General features: G+C 31.8%; 1 protein-coding gene across 1 annotated transcript in view; it reads right to left on the bottom strand.

The window, feature by feature from the left end:
* Positions 1 to 13,673, bottom strand: part of LOC124375214 (endoplasmic reticulum aminopeptidase 2-like) — a 40,569-nt gene extending 26,896 nt beyond the window's left edge. Inside the window, 4 exon segments of the mRNA XM_046833332.1 lie at positions 2,126 to 2,201; positions 2,203 to 2,315; positions 3,505 to 3,657; positions 13,275 to 13,673. Coding sequence (XP_046689288.1) covers positions 2,126 to 2,201; positions 2,203 to 2,315; positions 3,505 to 3,657; positions 13,275 to 13,314 — 382 coding nt within the window. The 5' untranslated portion in view covers positions 13,315 to 13,673.
* Positions 13,674 to 14,122: the final 449 nt, after the last annotated feature.

Here is a 14,122-nt window from a genome sequence, read left to right as displayed (position 1 = left end):
CTCAGCTGTTTTGTTGTTGGATAGCAGCACAGTGTCATCAGCATTCATGATTGTCTGACTGTAAGGCTCCATGAATGTGGAGAGGTCGCAAGTGAACAGAACGAACAAGACTGGTCCCAACACAGACCCTTGGGGGACTTCTCTTTTTACTTCTCGTGAAGCAGATTTTATATTTACTGTTCTTCCATTAATAGTCTGTTTCAGTTCTACTATTTGTCTTCGTTCACTTAGATAACTATGAAACCATTGAAGTGCAGTGTCTTTGATGCCTAGCCTGTCAAGTTTTGTTAAAATTAAACTGTGGTCAATGCAATCAAATGCTTTACTAAGATCCAAAAATGTGCTATTAACCGTGTTTCCAGCTTCGATGCAGTCAATAATTTTTTCTACAAGTTCTGTAAGAGCAGTCAATGTTGATTTTTCTGGTAAAAAGCCATGCTGTCCAGCAGGTAAAAGTTTATTCAGTTGTAGGTGATGAAAAAGTCGTATTAATACAACTTTCTCAATAACTTTTGAGGCTGTAGGTAATAAGGAAATTGGCCTGAAGTTTTTCATTTCATGTTTCTTTCCTTGTTTGTGTAGTGGACACAACAGATGTCCAAAAGCAGCATATCACTAACTATAAATGTTGAGATATTGGGGATAAAAAGGGTTGGTTAACATGTCTAGTTTACTGCCGAGGATGACTGTTGGAGTGGGTGGGGTTCCCATAATGTTAAAGGTTGTTTCAAGCCTGAACATAAGGGAGTATTGTCCCACCCGGACTCCCAGCCTGCTTTGACCAGGAGAGGATGGAACAGAGTCCCTTCTTCCAAAGTGACTGAATGAGATATTGCCCATATCCCTCCTCATAGGATCTTGACAGGAGACGGGCCCTACCCCAACCTTACCCATCCTGAATATTTTGTCATTCCAGAAGCAGTGCAGAGATTCTTGTAGAAGGAAGTACAATGAGGGGTTTCCTAATATTCTTGACCTTGGATTGAGTGGAAGCTTCATTCCAGTGTTGAAATAAAAAAGCATAATCAGTTTTTTCTCTAAAATGTAAATAAAAAATATTTTTCTAATTTTTAATAAAATCTTTTGTTTTTCATACATTATGTTAGTTGTATATTCTATGTATTAGGTTATTTACAGTGAGTATGGCTTCAAATTAAAGTTGAATGGTAAACAATAAATCGTACTTTTTAATATTTAAAGTGAATGAACTATAAGTAAGGTACATCAACATCTATCAGACATTTCACATTGTAATCCCTTTCCAAATGCTTTGAATGTTCTTCTATAATTTCTGGTTGAAAATTTTGTATTCTATAATAATATGTGACCTCAGTAAGAAAATTTGGGTTTTAAAATGTAGTTTTTTCTTTAATTGTAACATTACTATAATATTTGAAGTCACTTTTTAAAATTGACTTAATAGACATTTACAGGAACATTTTCTAGTATATATAAAAAAATCTTTTTCTAAAGCTATATTTCTATAAAAACTGTCCAAACTAAACTCATTACACTTAAATATTAGAAAATAAGAATCAACAAGTTACATTTTTGTAATTGAAACAAACTTTCTGCAGTTATCTCTCAAACCAACAGAAGAAATTATATCTGGACTGGTCCAGTTTTGTTTCAACTTATCAACCTTTCTTGTAAAACAATTAATTCCTAACATTTGAATAAAATCAAATTTTTAAAAAGAAATTATTAATAAAATTACAACAGTAATTTTATTAATCTACTTTTTGATAGTTTCAATTCAGGAGAAGAAGTCAATTCATCATACTGTAGTTTATTAGGGCATTTACAGCAATATGGGGACACCAATTTGAATACCTATAATAGGAAATTAAAAGATGAAGACGTATATACAGAATTAAAACTAACTTTCACTGTACTCTAATGCTAAAGCTGTGGCTTTATAACTGAGAGGTCACAGGGTCAATTCCCAGGTAGGTTTACAAATATTTGTAGATGGTTTAGACTATTTTACCCTTAACGCTTTTAATATAATCAATTAAAAATACCATCTGCATAGAAAGAAACTCCTAAAAAATGAAACATATAGTTAGGATGTGTGAAACAATCACTCAATATTTACCAAATAATAAATTTATAAAAAGTGTACCTTTTACATCCAGTGTGGTTAAGTTGGGATGGATATGCATGTGGTATCTTGTAGGTCTGGCAAAAGTCGGCAGCCTATGGGTTGTTCCAGGGGAAAATCTCCCCATTGGTCGCTATTGGGATCACGTTTCTGACCCCTTCCTCATCCTCTCCATCCAATGATGCTGGCTTCTCACCGGCACAAGGGCACTCTAAATAGTGAGTAAGCGAGGAGAGTGTTAGAGTGAACCTGTTGATACTAACACAACACTGTGAAGCCTGTAAATCACTATGTCCTGTTGCTTCTTGCTTTCAATCACTACATGCACTTGTAAGGGCTTCACTTATTATTAGCTACTATCTTGTTACTGAGAAAAGACACAGAACTGACTTTGAACACATGTTCCATTAATTGTACGATACCTTAATTATCTTCAAACGTGAAGATTAACACCTTCACTGCAACTCTAATCATGTACCCACTTTAGGACAGCCGGAATAGTAATAAGCTGTGTCCACCACAGCCTGTGCATTAATATGTAAAATGATTATGATAAACATGAGACTGATTTGTCAAGAAATAAATTTCCAAAAATAGTATCTACAGCTGAAGAAATAATGTTTGCTCTTTTTGGTACGAACTTTGGCTATCTACTGTTGGATTGTGATTTATTTTCAGATGTGTAAAGCTGAGTCCATGTTTCGTCAACTAGAAAAAATGAAAGTCTTTGGATTGCAATGAAAATAACAACAAACCACTTTTGGACAACACTACAAGAATTGTTGGAATAACTAAAAACTGTTTGCATGATTCAAACAAATTTTAAACATACAGTATAAATTTAAATCTCTGAAAATTGGTACCAGTTTCTCCTAGACTTGCTACAAACTAAAATTTATTATAATTCAAAGCAGTGCTGCCATATCGATGGCACTTGAAATTTTAAAACTATTCCTATATTGACTAAATGCCAACCCTCTTGCTTACTGAAGCCAGAAAACAGTCTTTTAGCTATCCTAGACATAGCACGCATCTGTTTGTATCCAGATTTACAGGGAATTATATAAATATATCCATCCTACTTGAGATTCTCTCCTAAAATATTTTTATTCCAAAATTTTAAATTATTGATGGTTTTAACTTTGACAACTTTAGAATAAAAAAATGAAGAATTTCCAATTTCGATGAGGAAATACCCTTACAGTTTGAATTATAACCATGAGTTTTAATCATGCACAAAGAGTGTGGGTCTGTTTCCTTGGAAGGGAAACAAAGATTTATAGAATGGTTTTGCAATTTATTGGCTTACTGTCACATGGAATTGGTTGCTATTAATTATGCTTCAGTGAGTAAACATTATCTTTAGAATGAGCGAAAATCAACTTAACGTATGTACCAACCTGCTTGTGGCCCAGCATAGGCGATGATGAGGGATATGGTGAAGAGTATTGCCATGACAACAGTAGCGATACATAGTGCTCTCTTCTGGGAACAGACTGCAACTCCATTGTGTTCGTAGACACTGCGTTTGTGGATCCCAGTTTGGCTATCACCTGTCAATGTTGCATTTAATGCTTATTACAACCTATTAATGTTTGTACATGATCACATAACAGTTACTTTATAGGATACAATTTTTAATTAGTAATCATTATAAAATAAGTTATAGCACTTAAATATTTATTATGTAAAGCTTATAAACTAATGAAACGTAAATATCATTGTAGTCTGGAGAGTGTGAAATGTGCAAAGATTCTTAATGTTGATGTTAAAATCGTTTTAATATATTATCTGAAAGATTAAAGGAAATATAAATTTTAAAACCCCTTAAAAAACACACACGCACACATTACCCAGTGTGTAATACATATATTACCATTGGCAAGGTGCCTTATTAACTACCGAATGTGAAGGAAACAGGATTTTTCTGAAGAAGAGATCAGATTGCAGATCTCGAAACGTAGTGTTACTGTTTTCTTGTTTCACTGAACGATGGCAAATGTCCGGAAAAATCCTGTTTCCTTCACAATCCTTCCATCGTCAAAAATAACCATCAAACAAACAACTACTGAATCTTCAGAAAAATGAATAACAATATATACAGAAATAAAATACCGATCGATTCAAAACCAAACCATAAAAACATTTTCAGAAAATAATAATAAATAAAATAAATTAGTATTAATACAATTACAATGAAAAGTTATAAATTTGTTAAACTGAAATATTAACTAAGTTACGCATTATGTACTTCCTTTTGTAATAAATACATTATTATACAACATATTATTGGCAATTAATAACTGTGTATAGATGAAATATGGTGTATATGCTATCAAGCCTGTATTATACAAAGAACAATGTATACTCATACCATTAGTATAACTAATTATTTGTACTAAAAATGGTCCTTTAATTCTCACAATGAATATTTTCTAAGCGTAATATACAATTATGAAATATTCTAGCCTTGGTCTCACAAAAAGTTTTGTGACACATGGTTAAACAAAGATATAATCTAGTACTCCTCTGGTTTGACTTTATATCATGTTCAAATTTAATTTCCACTCTAATTTCCACTGAGTTGATATTTCAGGATTCAGTACAAATCATTCAACATATGTTCTGTTACACACAAACCTAATTTAAAAATATTTTAACCCTGTTTGTGAAAGTATATACCTTTAAAACTTATATCTGCATTAGAGACCAATATAGACTTAGGCAATAAATTAAAAGTTTAACAAAACGGATGAATATTATATTTTAATTACATATTTACGATATTGATTATGTAAATATATTGTTGCTGTTTATACTTTATTCACTGAAATTTAGAACTCAAAATCAGTCCAATGTCTCGAGACCTCCAATCTGTCTTGAATAGAATTGACGTATTCAATAAGAGTATACTTGCATTCACAATATTCATTATAGCAACCAAGTTAAATAATATTAAAAAGGACACTTTTCCATTTTAAATGCTCCATTACATTCATCACATTCCAACAAAATTCTTAGCTGTAACTCTCAGTTTTGCACCTATCAGGGGAATTGTAGCTAACTTCTCTTTGGTTAGTATCTCATGGATTCTTGATATAATTTATGATCATTGGAAGATACCCTCTCTGGAATCATTTCCGAATCATGGAGGTCTAAATAAGGGGTGGTCTTAGTGGGTGGATTTCCATCTGCTTCTTCTGAATGTATATGGCTTTCCTGATTGGTATCACTCTTTCCATCGTTTCTTTTAAGAAATGCTTTCGTTTTAGATCTAACTCTGTTACTTTCAACGATTACATCTTCATCGAGACATTTCTCTGACGATGATGATTTTTTACTCATACACACATTTTAAAAATGGATGATAAAGACATACTTTGAGTTTTTATATTTTTTGATGAGTTTTTCGTGGTGTTTATTTGCTCTTGAGTGACGCCAACATGTTCTGTTGGTTTGAGAGAGTTTTCAACTTCACCGGCTTTTGAAGGCTGGTTATTTTCCTTTGCATCGGGAATGTTTTCTAGCGTGTATATAGACTGCTCGTGTATCCTCAGATGCCCTAAGTTGCTTTGGCAAATTTTACAATCCTCATGCATCTCTTTTACATGATTAAGGTAATTCATTGAACAGCCCTTATTACAATTACAATCCCCTAGCCCTTGCTCGTTATGAGAAATTTGGGCACCTGGGTAATATTTGTCAGACGATTGCTTTGTTAGAAAGCATTCATACTTCAAACAAGTTGTACATCCGTTGCAGGTCGTTTTTACACGCTTTTGAACGACACGACTCATTATTTTCCGCCTGCAACACTCGCAAACGACCCTGAAACTTCGTAGCTTTTTATTTAAGCTGTTATACCCTCCTTCCCCTAGGTGGTGGGGGGAAGGAGGGTATAACAGTTTCTTGGTGAGCACATGGGTAATATGTATATATGTACAAAGGTACAGATATTGTAAGAACAAAAGTTCAGAAGTTGTAAGTTGTTAATTCTGCATAAATTGTTGGTAATTTTTAATTCGTCACTCATGCCACATGTAATGATATTTGCTGATAAGGTTGATTTTGATAAAGTTGCAAATATTTGTATAATTTTAATTTTCATTACACTTACAATCTTAACTTAAGTACTTAAATGTGATTTTAATGATACTAAAAAATATTGTTTCACTAAACTATCACACACTTATTTTGATTGGCTCTCAGTCCAGTATTAACTACAAAATTAGTAGGAAAGACATAGTGAATTCTTCAAGAAATGTAAATGTTGACAAATGTTCTGTTAGATCTTGGCAATTCTACAATTACCATTAATGCTTTTGAGTAATTGTTATGAAATTTTACATTCACTTTTTTAAAGGCAATATTAAATTAGAAAAGCACAGAGGCTCAAAGAATTTATATATCTTTTTTTTCTTTTAAACATATTAGAAGAACCTGTAAAACTGATATATTTTAAAGGAAAAATCCAAAAATCTCCAGTTATTACAGCTATCCAAGGCAATTAAATAGGAAATTTATAAAATAAAAAAAAAATATTAATACACATATAGTCTTGAAAAAAATGCATTTTAGAGGCTAAGATCTATCTACTCATAGCAATGAGTAGATGCTATAAGCGTATCAAAATAACTCATTTTCCCTTTGGAAATTTACTTACAAATATAATATCCTAAAAGCTGCTAGATTTAGTTAGTTGTTAAATACAGGGCAAGCTCCTCCATATATGGCACAAAATTTTCAGAGTGCAAAATCGACGATTTAAAAAAAGTTGGGATTTGAAAACACATACATAATAACAATTTAGTACATCTGTTCATTACTACCTTATGCAGAGAAATTGCTAAATAAGGAAAGGTAAATGATATTTTACTTTATTTAAGTTAAGTTTTTATTTGTTATTGAGGGAACTGTACACAATAAAACTTAGTATAAAACTAAAAATGCCATATACTCATATGTAAAACTTTATGTTGATGTAGCTTTTCCAATACTAATTTAGAATTAGAATTATTACTCTATACAAAGCCATTGTTAATACTACTTTTAGAAGTACCATAATACATTGAGATTTGGGATATTAGATTACATGTATTTCATATAAAATTAAAATTCATTTTATTTACATATCCCAGCCATTAATAAAAGGTAATAAAATGAAATTCTTTTTACAACATTATTTTTTAATGTTTTACAAAGTTCAATGCCTGGCCGACCATGTGCAAGGTGTAGATATCTATGAAAAAACAATTTAATGAGGGCGCAAAATTTGCTTTCACCTAGGACACCAAAAACACTAGAGCCAATCTTAATAAAATATATATTGCTGTATATAAATTTAAAGGATTATCAAGATGTGTTTAGGTATACTCCTACAAGGTAAGAATGAATTTAATTGAATATTTTTAATAATAAAAAGTTAATTACTTGAGGAGACATAACTATGATCAATAAACCAGTCAGTAATAACTTTATTTTACAGTATCATCAAAGGTCTAAATAACAATGAATTCTAATGATAACATGGAATGAAAAAACTTATACTATTAAATGTTATATACCACTAAAAATAAGGTTTTGGAAACTGGTATCTGTTCTATTCCTCAGGTGAGAAATTCTAAAACATTAAGTGTACATTCAAGTTATCAAGCCTCATGATTTAGTGTTTAACTGAGTAAAAGACAGACACCAATTTTTGAGTTTTAACTCAGTTTTCAAATATAAAGATTGCAAACATTTATAATTGTTTTATCATTAATTGAAATAATTTATTGTCCATAAAAAAAATGTTAACCAGAAACAAGAGCTTACAGGATAAAACTCTAGATATTGAAGAGTTTACTATATACTAAATAATAATGCTTAGTGCCATCATATTGTCACCTAACACAGAAGGTTAAGTTTAAATTTGAATTTGATTTATTTTATGTAGTCTTATACTATGAATAAACAATGGGTAATTTGTTTCCATGTAGGAACAATAAACACAATTAAAGAATAAAATAAAAATGTATTACCTTATTATTTGTATTTTCTTTTAGTCTTTGATTGTTATACTAATCGTAACATAGGTTTTTCATTATAAACTTTGAACTATCCATTAAAATTAGAAATTACATCTATTTCATGACAAAATTGTCAGCGTTCTTACTTTTTTGCAGGAATATACATTTTTTACATTTTCTAATAATTGGAAACAAAAAAATGTATTGTGAATAGAAAGATGTATTATATTCACTATTTTAATAAGTTTTGATGATTGAAATTGATCTTTAGTTGCCTACAGTTGGCATACAGGTCCCTAAATAAGCATGTACACCAGGCTTTCGAATATTTTACTTTTAATTTTAATTTACATTACAATACATATAAAAGGGAGTACTGTTTTGTAACTTTGCTACAGTACTGTATATAGGTAATAATGTTTAAAAGGACACAGGTTAGAAGAATATACTACACACTAAGAAAGAAGAAGAGTAGAAGAGTTATGAAATTACTCAAGAAAATCACAAAGACAACATCTCAAACAAGATTTTAACAAACTTACATGGAAGGAAATGAAATTAAACAACAATGATTCAATGTTGATTCAATCTACAATGTCATGGAATTAGTACTTTAAAACTTCACACATGTCTTTCTAACAGGGTCAAACTTAGAAGATTAATAATAACATCTCATGTACGTACAATACTCATACTTGATCAAAAAAACTATTGTTACACCAGTCATTAGTTAGTAAAGAAAAAAAAACTGTAGTTACATGTATTTACATTTGATCAAACAAAACACTGCCAATACAAGACCACTTTGTTAGTTTTTAATTCTCTTGATGCTGACACAGCATAATTTTCTTCATGCAGATAACGTGGTGGCTCACCATCACTAAATATGAACCTCAGTTCCAACTGTCAATCTACCTACGTATGTACATAAGGCTACACTATGTGTTTATACGTAACAACGCTACGGCACCATAACACATTCACTGTTCCACATGTTTTGTACAATACTACACAATACACACTCTAGGCAGTGACACAATACAAGATGTACACTCACCGCAGAACACAGGGACTGGCCATAACGAATCTTCACCATCATGAAACAAAACTATTAGTATCCCACTCAATTCTGGTTAATGTTACATTTTACATTACACTATTGTAAAGTACCAAGTATTTGCTAGGCACACATTTAACTGTCTGCTCACTGTAGATAAATACATTGCCATGCAGGTTGCTAGAACAAAGTATCATCTATAATAGCATGAAAATTGGATTAAAAATAAACCACTAAAATTACCTTTGTCTTTACCAACATGTCGAACAATGTGATTAATTTGGTTAAAAATAAACAGAAGACAAATTTTAAATGTCCTTTTCATTATTTTTCTCTATTTTTTTAACATAAAGATATGCAGCTTTCATGGTGTTGTGTTTCTTTGGTAACTTATCATCTATGGATGTGGACTGTCCATACCTACTTAACCTTCTAATCTCAGAGTGCCTTGTGAAATACGACATTCCCACCTGTTTCAAAGTGTAGCAACTAACTGCAGCCTATGTACTCCACCCTACCTCTATAGGTTTGGCAATCGGGTGCCTCTACATCTGAATTTGTTCAACGATAGCAAACCAACTGTTAAAAAAGTCTTTCTCTTTGAGAATTCTCGCTACTGGTAGACTACAGATGTTGTCTTTTTGAAGCATTTATTTCTTTTTGTTGTTGCATGTTAAGTAATTATTGAGTAGTTTAATTTAAAATATTTATTGTTGTTTGTTTGAAATACTTACCGTACTGTAATTTTGTTTGAATTACTATATTTTTGTGTACTTAATCTGCTGCATTATTAAAAATGGTGCAACCATTTACATAATTAAACATTTATATCATACCACTGCCTATCATTGCTGACTAGTTAATACTTATTTTAATATAATTGACATTTGTGCTCATTATCTTTGATAGATGTAAATAATGGAACATAATTTTTTTATATTGCATTCAATTTTTATTTATTTTATTTTTCTCATGATATTAAGAGTTTTGATACAATCTTCATAATCAACTTATCTAGATATATTTAATATTAAACTAATCTTCCATTTATATATTTTATAGTATATTGTGTCAACTGTAGTCTAATATTCCTCATGTAATTATAATTTAGGGCTTTTTGGCTGTTAGCTTCCTTTAAGTTTATCAAGTGAGACAAATAAGAAATAAAAAATCATAATTACAATTAAAATTATCATAATTACAATTAAAATTATCATTTGCACAGATGTTTTTGAAATAAACTCTATATCAAATGATTATACGTTATTACTAAGAACATGGAAAGCTAGAACTAAAATACTTTTCAATTCTTAGTATTCTAAGAACAGCAAAATAAACAAGTTTAGTTGAGTTCTTTTCAGCACAAAATGTAACATGAATCATCAGCCACAACACCCCATATGCATTAAAATAAAATAAGTTAGTATCAAAATGGTGAATCCAAGACGCAGACAAAAATATTAATTTGTTACAAAACGAAGCATTTTACTCAACAATGAACTGGAATTTAGGTATTTTTTATTGTTTTTTTTTTATAGATTTGTTTTATAATTGTATCTCTAGTATTTATTACTCAATCTCAATCTCTTGTATACTGTGGTATAAAAAAACATTAAAAAAGGAATTGGAGCAATTAAACAAATGTACCTTACAAGATAAATTTGTTTAATTTACTGTGCCTACTGTTCATTTTAGTATGATTGATTTCATAGCAGAATTTGATACTGTTACACTAGGTCACATCAATGATAATAGGCCTTAACGGTATGATCAATGTGACTAGCTGTTAACAGAGATCTGTGATTAATCTTTTCTGTGGTATATACGTATTGAAACAGCATATACTAAATGCAAGATAATGTGGAAATAGTGATAAGAAAATCCTCAGTTTTTGGTTCCATAAAAATATATAAAATAATTTTTTTTCAGCCTTTGAACATAAATATAAAATATTCTGTTGTTTCTGTATATTTTCACTATTGATTTTAAAAAATTCTCCACTTATCTATGTTTGTTTATAACATATAACCCATACCCAACTTATTTTATCATTTTGTTCTGCATCATGAAAATGGATCATATGTCATGCTTTTAACCTGAACATGACTTTTCTCTGTATGTAACATGTCGTACAACCCAGAACTTCTACAATTTTCTTCTGTTTCTTAAGTATTTTTAAGCATACACCAAAAACTAAACACCTCTATCACCAAACGTTCACATAGTTTTTTAAATGTAATTTTTGCAGCATCAAAATACTCGTAGGTATTTTGATTTGTTGTTGATTTCTTTCCTGTTTATTTTTGGAAAACAATACACTGAAACTAAGGAAACTCTTGCTGTATTGGCACAGCGTGGTACCTTAATGATCGTATTAAGACCAGTAACGTCACTAACAGTGCTTTTATCTGCAGTTCCGTTGCACATTAACAAAACTAGAGTCGAACAATCAAAATACTGCGACTGAAACCCATGTTGCTGGAATAGTTCGGTTTGTTTATCTACATAAGGACAGCAGTATACCTGTTGCATCACTCGCAGTTCTCATGTTCGAAGGTCCATTGTATACTATTATCAGAACTAGTGACAAGGAATTAAAATAACACATTAGCTTTCTGCTGAAATGTAGCCATTGTGTTGACGGTAGTGGCTCTGACGAAGCGATTCACAGCGAATCACTCGGTCAAGGTGAATCAGTTACGTCGCGTCGGTCAAATCTACGTCGCTTAATATTACACACCATCGCCTCAACGGTGAAGAATAGATCTGGGACTGGATTTCAACTGGTTGCTCTTTTATTGCGTTTAAAAACAAGATAGCCCTTTCTGTAACCTACAATTAATAAAATATATTAACTGATATCCAACATTTGTCTGAAATATAACACTTGAATACTCTTACAAGTATGCGTTGTGAAATTAAACTACTCGTAGTATCATTGCGATGTGCGATGTAACAGGTCTGTAGTGCCCGCACTTGTGATAAGTGACAAATGATGAAGCTTCTCTAAGTATTAGATCAAATTAGAATTAAGTTATATGCAAGTTGTAACAATATCACGAACAATTAATTCTCTAGTTAACGGTATCAGTGGTAAAGAGATCGCGTGCGGTAAGTAATAGGTTATCTACTGTCAATGCAATCCCAGTTAAGAATTAGGAATGCTGACCTCAGAAGAGAGATAGTGAGAAAGGAACATTTGAAGATAAACGGACTAGAAAAAGATCAGAGAAGAGTTACAATCTAGATGTAAGCCATACATTGATCCGAAAAGTTAAGAATCTTTTCTATATTGTACAGTTTCGAGTAGAGATGGATGTAATCGCAATATAGTCGCATTCTAATTCTCACGTAAACACCAGTTTGAACTTCAGTCGTTTGACTCAGGCACTAGACACGACCTAGTTTCAATGACACAAAATCATCACTTCTTTAAATAACTCTGACACCGTCAAAGTGATCCCATTATTTAGGTAAATTAAGATTCCGTTCACTTACGAATAGGTTATCTTTTCCAAATGACGAATCCTTTAAAGAGCAAATAAAAGCTTTTGACGTTGTGAAGTCGTCAATAGCAGGTGCTTAGAGAGGTGGGAATCAATCAAACCTCATGAAACTGCCCAATTAGCGTTTAAGTGACCACCGCTTATTAACTAATGTCGAAGACATTAAATGGGAAATTTCGCTTTGTTATGAAGAAATTTTATTTTGTCTCAAATTGTATTAATGTTTTTAAAATATGAGAATATCCTACTTGTTCATAGGCATTTTAGATGTTTAATTTTTAAAGAAATGCCAGAGCATGTTATTTTATTATATTAAAAGGTCTGTTGCATAAATGTAAACATATGTAAGTTAATTTAAATCTAGATTTAAAATGGTCGAATAATTCAACTGTATCTTGACTGTCTTTAAAATTGTTTTAGAGTAAACAGGTTTGTAGAGTAGGCTACTATTATTGCAATTTAAATGCGAGCACAGCATTTTAAACCACTGTAGATTTATTTTAACAAATTTAATTTCCCTAAGTGGCCCAATTATAACGAGGTAGACATGTACCATGTGAGGTACTAACTCCCGTATGTCAAAAATAAGTGATCCAAACCTGTCAGGAACGCAACGTCGTCCACATCCTGTTCACTCATCACTAGGTGCTTGCGACGCCAGACGACTGTGTCTATGTCTCGAACACTGGACACTACCGACACTTTTATGAGTTTGTCCCGAGAATCAAAATAAGCCACTCTTTCAACTGGACCGAGTGTCCGAGGGCTAGGCTACGCGGGGGCCCCGGTGTGTTGCCGTGAGCCTAGCGGGGGACGGAAGGCGTGCTGATCACGTCACAGAACAAAACTACGAGCTACGGGTATCGACTGATATGCGGCAGATTTGTTAGTACGGAAGTAACGGATTTGCAGTCGGTAAAGAACTAAGGCGGGATGAAGTTCGGTTTAACATTCAATCGGCATTTCGTATTGATTAATCTCACGCACCAAACTCGGCCGCCGCGCCGCAGCCCGCCCCTAGCGGCGAGTCTTGCAACTGTTTCCTCCTCATCTGGGGTGTTGAGACATTCGCAGGACTGCCCGTGCTCTTCAACTCGAGATTTTGTAAACTAATGAACCTTAGTGACATTTCACATATTAACTATTTTATTTTCTAAAGTCAAAGTCTAATTCTTAAAAAAAAATATCTAGGAATGTATTGTCTACTTCATATTACACGAATAAACTAATTTTATATATTTTCAGATGCGAATATTTTAATAAGTAAAATATTAAGAAAATAATACGATTTCATTTCTATTTGGAAATGAGAGTAAAAATAAGTTTGGTACTCAAAATGCTTAACGAAAATATTAAAAATGTCTGTTGTTTGTTGATTATTATTGAATCAACCATTTGAAATTACCATTTTACCACTATTTTGGCGGCTACATTCTTCTAAATGCAA

Source organism: Homalodisca vitripennis, chromosome 1, assembly GCF_021130785.1.
Source record: "Homalodisca vitripennis isolate AUS2020 chromosome 1, UT_GWSS_2.1, whole genome shotgun sequence".
Classification (NCBI taxonomy): Eukaryota; Metazoa; Arthropoda; class Insecta; order Hemiptera; family Cicadellidae; genus Homalodisca; species Homalodisca vitripennis.
Note: the sequence above shows the minus strand (reverse complement) of the source record. Positions and strands in the feature narration are given on the sequence as shown.